The 8,284-nt window shown below is 30.8% G+C and overlaps 1 protein-coding gene across 1 annotated transcript; it reads left to right on the top strand.

The window, feature by feature from the left end:
• Positions 1 to 1,541: 1,541 nt before the first annotated feature.
• On the top strand, positions 1,542 to 4,069 carry LOC108478682 (zinc finger protein GAI-ASSOCIATED FACTOR 1-like). The gene is made up of 3 exons (XM_017781156.2): positions 1,542 to 2,107; positions 2,352 to 2,748; positions 2,829 to 4,069. Exons 1-3 carry the CDS (start codon positions 1,927 to 1,929, stop codon positions 3,745 to 3,747), a joined length of 1,497 nt encoding a protein of 498 aa, XP_017636645.1. The 5' UTR covers positions 1,542 to 1,926; the 3' UTR covers positions 3,748 to 4,069.
• Positions 4,070 to 8,284: the final 4,215 nt, after the last annotated feature.

The following is an 8,284-nucleotide window of genomic DNA, read 5'->3' as shown; positions in this document are numbered from 1 at the left end:
TGATTTGATGATAATGATGTTAATCATTTAATTAGGGTTTATAATTCTAAACCCCCAAAGTTATTATAATTAATTAATGATTTTTTTTAGATTTATCTTTAATGAGTCAAAAAGGTATTGGATTCCAAAAGATCTTTTGTTTTTTCTCCCTCCAATTAATCTCCAGTGATTGAGTAGAATTTGTATAAAATTTTTAAGTCATTGAAAATATTAAATTATAGTAAAGGGATCAGATCCATAAAAAAAATCACAGTATAAGTACCTATTATATATGAGGATAATTATCATGCAAACTATTTTTAGGATGTTACACCAATTCGTTATGTATAGATGATGAGATTCTATTGATACATAGCTAATTTCAATGTATAGACTTATTGGAGGATCCTTTAGTTTGTATCTAGTAGAAATTAAACCTACGAATTTACTAATTATGAGTTGGGCACTTTAACCATTCAACCATGGATGCTTAGCGTGGATCCTCGTACATGGTGAATAACCAAATTCCAATTGAAATGAAATCTTTAGGATAAATCAATGCAATTTAGGAGGAATCAATGAAAGGACATTAATTCAAATCTTGGATTTTCGAATTGAGAGAGGTCAAGAAATCTCACTATTTCTTAGATTCATAGACCCAATTCAATTTAGTAAGATCTTTCATTCATATTTTTTTTCCATCAAGAAAGTTTTATAAAACTCTTTGAACCCCGAATTTTGAGTGGCGTCATTGTTTTCCCCTACTCATAGTCCCTCCACAACTAATAAATAAGAAGATAATATATTTCAACGCACTTAAACACACATATTTCTACATCGACAACAATACGCATGTCAAATTTAGACTCAATCCATATTTTTTTATACTAATTTTAAGTTTAAGGTTTTCAAACATATTTGGACAAAAATGGATTTTCTTTGTAGTTGTTGGACATTATTTAATTAAAAATTTCAAAATATTTTATATTATACATTATTAAAAGAATAAAATTAATTAAAAATAACTGAATTTAGTTTTCTTACATATAGATTAAAACAAAAATAATTCTCCAATGAAATTACTATTTATTCCTTTTTCTTCATCGTAAAAAACGCTCCCATTTCAACAACAAACAATTGAATATTCATCAGTGTTTTTTATTTAACGCCATCAAACATCACTTTCGTGTGAAAAATAAATAAAACAAAAATACTTTAAAAAAGAAGAAGAATATAACGCCATGGTTGTCTTTCCTGTTGTTTTTTATTCATGGGAGGGTTACTTAGCTAATGTCAATATTTAGCAATAACTTGTTCAACATATTTGTTACGTTCCAACATCTTAAAATATGGTGCTTTGTGTAGTCCTTTATGTGATAAAAATAATCAAAATTTCTGTCCTCACATTGTTGTGCTCGTATGTGTCTGCTTCATAAGTTATATCGATACTCCTTCGATGATAATTAACCTTTTTTTTTACTAATATAATTGGTGATGAAGATGTAGCAGATGCTTGCAGAAATGGGTTTTCTTTTAAATATTGATTAGAGTTTTATAATTCTTCTTTCTGTCTCTTTATTGCTTCTTATTAAAACTTTATGAAAGAGAATGGCAATGAAATTGAAAAGAGAGAAAAATAGGGGCAATTATCATGCAGTTGTCCTATTCAAATTTTGACCTTGTTCATATATAAAGCCAAAAGGAGACAGGTTCTAATGTTACTCCCTATGTCAGCTAGAGTTCTCTCTTCTTTCAAATTTCCCTGGTTTTCTTTTTTGTCTTCCTCTAGAGTAGAGACACCCTGATTTTTATGTTCACCAAAAAACAAGCCAAGTCACCACTTTTATTTATCACCACCCAACAATAGAATTTGTAGCCAAGGCAAATCAAACCAACCAAACAAGCTTGTTTGTATATATATATATCCCCTCTATTTCAGTTCCAAGTATGTCAAATATCTCCGGTGATGATGATGATGGAAGCTTCTCTTCTGGAGATAAACAACAACAACTGCAAATTAATAAATTTCCCGTTTCTGGTGCCTCTAATACCAATGGTTCTTCTTCTTCATCATCTCAACAGCCACTGCAAGGAGCCAAGAGGAAAAGGAATTTACCAGGAACTCCAGGTAAATCCCATTTTTGTTTTACCCCCCATGATTTTTATCAAGTTAGATGCATGGCTTTGAGTTCTTGAAAAAGCTGATGGCTTTTTGGAAGGGAAAAAAAGATAGTTTCTTAATTTGAAAAAAGGGTTCAATTATTGCTATAAGATTACAATAATTGCTAAGAAACTGTTTGCTTGATTGCACTTTTTTCACTTCTCTATGGGGGCCATACAAACAATGCTTTTAATTTTTGTTTGAATATCAGATCCAAATGCTGAAGTTATTGCTCTATCACCAACAACGCTTATGGCCACAAATAGGTTTGTATGTGAGATATGCAAAAAAGGGTTCCAAAGGGACCAAAACTTGCAACTACACCGGAGAGGTCATAATCTTCCTTGGAAGTTAAAGCAAAGGGCGACCACCGAGGTCAAGAAACGAGTTTACGTATGTCCCGAGCCCAGTTGTGTCCACCACAACGCGGCTCGAGCGCTAGGTGACCTTACCGGGATCAAGAAGCATTTTAGCCGTAAGCACGGTGAGAAGAAATGGAAGTGTGACAAGTGTTCGAAGAAATACGCGGTTCAATCGGATTGGAAAGCTCATCAGAAAACCTGTGGTACTAAGGAATATAAATGTGATTGTGGAACCATCTTTGCGAGGTAAATGTTTGAGAGAAATGTTGGTTTTAAGGCAATGTTGGCTGACAATTGATGGGGTTTTCTGGTTATTGTTTATGCAGGAGAGACAGCTTTATCACACATAGAGCTTTCTGTGATGCATTAGCTGAAGAAAACAACAAGGTGAACAACAACCATGGAGCATTGATGAACAATATGGGATCACCAAACTCACAAAACCAAATTGCAGAGCTCATGTCATCATCAATGTCAATGAGCAATGGCAATGAATTACCTGATTTCAAGTCCCTTCCACAAGAGCTAGTGCCTATGCAATTTAAGTCCATGAACATGGGAGGCGGAGGGGGCATCTTTGCGAGCAGCTCGGGCACTTTATTTCGTGGTCCAAGAACCATTTCGTCATCTTCCTCTAGCTTACAACTTAGTACAAATACCTCATCTGGTTTCAGTTATTTACAGGATAACATAAATGGATGTTGCCAAGTGTTCGGGTCACCCCACATGTCTGCAACAGCTTTGCTACAAAAAGCAGCTCAAATGGGTTCAGCTGGTAGTAATAGTATAAACTCTACCATGATGCAAAAAAGCTTTGAAACGCCATACGATCAGTTCCCAGTATCACTAGCCGATCAGTCAAACATGGTTGGGATAAGCCATGGCAGCCCCAATGAAATGACCCAACTTTTTAATGCTGCTACTGGAGCAATGAACGATATGGGAATGTTCACCACCACCACCAACATGTTCATCAAACGAGGAGGCTTGATGATGAATAACCACATGGAACATGAAGATAGTGCTAGCCCGACAGTGCCATTGATATTTGGAGTTAGCAATGGAGGAAGTAACATGACGACCCTTGATTTCATGGGGATTAATAATGAAGGGTCAAGGACAACAGCAGCAAATTTGCATGAAGAACAGTTTGAGGAACAAAGAATGCCAATGATGAACCCTTTCCAACAACAACAGCTCTCACATGGGGATTCAGCTATCGAAAAGCCCATCTGGGATGTTTGAGAGTTACAGCTTTTCTTATTTTGTTTTGGGGTTACTTTTGGCTGACAGCTTTGGCTGGAAGATCTTGTTGCTGTTGCATGGTGACAAAGCTGATATGGCCACTTTGGGATTAGGTACCAAATAGGGTTTCTCAGGGTCTACTCCCCACTTATATATAACGTCAAGCAAAGCAATGGGCCTTCAATTTTTAATTTTCATAATGACAGTACACTGTGCATGGTATGGGAGCCATTTATTGTCACGAAATAACCTGGAAGACTCGTTTTACTTCAAAAACTGAAATCAAACAAACCAATTTGTAATGACAAAAAGGTAATTTTAATCTCAGGTCTGATATTTTAGATTTGAATAATATTCAAATTTAAAATAGATATATATAGATATTCTAATATATTTATTATCTGAATCTACATTATTTTTTCATATAACAAATTTAAAATCAAATATCTAAATCTATTTATTACAAAATACGTTTATTTTTTATTTTATATAGAAAGAGTTTGGGTTAATATGCAAATTATCGTTATACTTATACTTTTAAGTGAATATTATACTTCACTTTCATTGATATTTGTCATTATTCTTATAAATTAGAGATAAATTTACGGTATATTTCAACTCTATATTAAATTTTGTGGCTTTACTTTTATTTGATTGAATTTTGTTACTAAAGTTAATTTTTTATTAAATTTTGCTATTCAATTTTATTTTAAAATAATTTGAAAACAAATTTTAATAAAAATATTATTTTATATTTTATTTTAATATAAAACAATAACAAGTTAATTAACAATATATTTAAATTAAATAAAATAGTTTTATTAAAATAATTTTACTATATATGTATTTTTATTTTCCAAGTTTTATTTCATTAAATAAAAATTCTAATTTAATTTAATGTCCTAATTCTTAAATATTTATAAGTTGAATTATTTTTAATTATTAAAATAAAATATTTGAAAGAATTTTTCTTAACAACTTATGTTTTCAAATCATCAAAATTAATACTAGTGTTAAAATCTAATTGAAAAATTAAAGTTGGTGGCACATTTTAATAAAATTCAAAATTTAGTGGTAAAATTCAATCGCATAAGTATTGAATAATAAATGTACTCGTAATTTCAAAATATAATGGAAAATATAAATGAAAACAAAGTATAGTAACAAGTTTCAATATTCACCTATAGTATGATTGTAAATTTGTACTTTAACCTAAAGAGTTTTAAATCCGCATTAGACTAATTTTAAAATGTAAAGAGTTTTAAATGAGTCCTTGGGCCATTTCTCCTATTTTTGCCTTGGGTTAATTGCATGAGACTTTCTCAAATTATGATTTAGATTTTAAATTGGTTTATAAACTTTAAAATATTCTAATTTAGTATCAAAGTATTTGAATTTTTCAATCAAGTCCTTCTAATAGAGCATTGTTAGCTTTGGTTTCCAAAGTATTTTGTTATAACAAATTATTGAGAATTAAATTAGATTTTTAAACCCTAAATAAAATAATTAAAAAATTATTTGATAATTTTAAAATACTTTCAAATGTTACAAATACACAAAACAAGTTTACAAAATGTCTTATTATTGCAAGTATTTTTGAGAAATCTGAAGACCCTTCAAAAAAATGTTTCAAAGTGTTTTCCAAGCCATTTTAAGGTTTGGTATTGATACCTCTGACTCAAGCATCAATACATTCCTCAATCAGTCTCTAAAAACACTTTTTACAATATTAAAGTATCGTTACCCAGCTTGTGTTGATACCTAACCTTGAGGTATCTATACATAGGCAAGTCAGTAACCACAACAAAATCTAGAATAGCAAGGTATCAATACCTTGTCTTAAAGTATCGATAACAACCTCTAGGGTATCGATACCTAGACATTTCTAAAGACTTTTTTGCTTGAGGTATCATTATCACCTTTATGGGTATCGATACCAATGCTTTCAAGGTGTCTTAAATATGTAAATTTAGTGTTTCTAACAGCTAGAATGTACCCCCACGCTCGACTCGATCGCTGAATCTGAGATGTGAGATGTCACATTCGTTATTGGAGCAACTACAATTTCATTTGCATATCTAATAATCAAGTTATATAAGTTGTAAGGTTCAAAACTTAATAAATTCATTTTTAAAATCAAAAATAGGTTATAAACGAGCTTATGAAAGCTCTTATGAAACATCAATGTTAATCGAATGACTAAAACGTAAAATTCTCAAAATGCAGGCGTAATGTCACGACTATGAGGGAGACCTATCACAACACTGAAGACAGAAAAATGACATCGCAACTTCAATCGAGGTGAGTCGCATCCTTGAAGATAGGAAGCTAATGTCGCGACTTCAACAGTGGAACGTCACGACTACATGGACAAAAGCTCAATGTCACAAAACCAATAAGAGAGTGTTGCAACTTTAAGGGCAGTTTCCCCAAATTTTGAATTGTTCATTTCCAATATGCCAAGTACAAATACCAAATGGTCTAAGTGACCTAAAAACTAGTTCAAATGTTATATTACCATCCTTGACATATCAACCATCTATCCATATATGAATTCAAACAAGTAACACATTTATTTACTTAACGAATAAGAAACAACTGAATCATAAATATAGCATGGCTTATTGGCAAGTAAACATTACTAGTTAAATGTTCATACATACTTGTCATTAAACACATGTGGTCATACTCAAAATGTAACATTTTCCATCATATATACCAAATAACAATTTGAACTTAAAATCTAACCCAACCTTAGGTAAATTCCACCTACCATTAATATAACAAAACTATACAAACTTGCTAAGTCGAGAAAGTTGAATTTGGATGTTGCCAATCACTTTGTTACTTCAAGATCTATTATACCTGTACACAAAAATAAACAAACCGTAAGTTGAAAAATAAGGCTCAGTAGTAATTACATGATTTAAAACAATAATACAAATAGAGGTAAGATTCCAAATACAATCAAAATGTGATCTAACTATCAACTAATTCAATTTGTAACTCATGTATCATGTGTCAATCATCATGTCATATTTCATTTGGTCTATCATGTAAGAACATATAACATTATATATCATGTACCCCATTTACTTATATTTCACAGCATATCACTAGTTTATTTCATTTTCTTATTTGTATCTTGAATCTATTGATTCGTTTCATATCTACATCAGCCTTCATTGTTCATTTTAATCGGTTCGTATGATCTTTCACATGTCATCTTTTGATACTTTAACATTTATATACAAGATGTATCATTCAATTTTAGTATTTCATATCAATGTCTCATAGTATAGTATTTGTTTCTTGATCCCTATTAACCGGACACAGACTCAAGACGGATACATGAATCATGTAACAACCCGATTTTTAATGGTATTGGAAATGGTAGTTTCGGAACCCCATTTTCATAAACCAAGTCCGTAAATATTAAATATGAATATTTACAAAGTTGGTATAAAAATATATTTAAGTTTGGTCTAGTAATTTTTCCAAATTAATAGATAATTTAGGTACAGGGACTAAATAGTAAAAGTCTAATCGCTATATATTTTTAATTAGCTAAAGACTTAGGGACTTAAATGGTAATTGTCCAAAGGTTCAAAATGGTAAATAAATTATTTTATTACAGCAAATAGTGGATGATGATGTTAACTTCCACTATTTTGTTTTAATGGTGATTAAGGTTTAATTAATTAATTTAGGTTAATTAAAAACTAATCAAAGTATAAAATGCATGTTACAGTGGGATATGTCATCTTCTTCATTTTCTCCTAGCTGGCCAAGCTTTGAAACCTAAGAAAAACCATTTTTGAAGCTCTTAACATCTGGTCCTTGATTGGTAAGCAATTCCAAGTTATTTTCTTGTAATTTTTATATTTTTGAGGTCATGGGTGCTTGATTTAGCTAGCCCATGTACCAATTTGTAAAACTGTTAAAGTTTTTAAAAGTTTCCATTGTTGATTTCTTGAAGAAATTGGTGTGAAATTCATAGATTTTAGGCTTAGATTATGAAAAAGACTAGATTGTAAAGTTTAATTGTTAGTTTTGTACATAGAGACTAAAGTGAATAAAATGTGAAATTGTTGTAAATTTTTTATATAAATAGAGAGTAGAGGGTCCCTAATGAACATAATTAAAGTTAGATTTTAAACCGAGGCTAAAAATTAAAAGTTATTGCTATTTCAAATTCAGGGACTGAATTAAATAAAATATAAAACTTTAGGGATATCAAAAAATGAGATTTTATAGGTTCAATCATGTCATGGAATAATGTAAAAATGTCTAGTATTGATGGATTGTATGGAATAATTGTATAGATCAAGAATTGGATCAAAACGAAGGTAATCGAGGAAAAGCTAAAATTGTTTATTAGTCCCTAAAGAATCAACTTGTTTGGTGTTTTGATCAGGTAAGTTCATAAGGTATTTATTTACTTAGGTTGTTATGTATTTGTATTTTTGTGTGTGTGTGTGTAATTGGTACGATCAGGCTAGGATTGGATGAAATTGAAATGTGATGTTTATATGTG

Source organism: Gossypium arboreum, chromosome 12 (assembly GCF_025698485.1).
Source record: "Gossypium arboreum isolate Shixiya-1 chromosome 12, ASM2569848v2, whole genome shotgun sequence".
In the NCBI taxonomy this organism is placed as follows: Eukaryota; Viridiplantae; Streptophyta; class Magnoliopsida; order Malvales; family Malvaceae; genus Gossypium; species Gossypium arboreum.
Note: the sequence above shows the minus strand (reverse complement) of the source record. Positions and strands in the feature narration are given on the sequence as shown.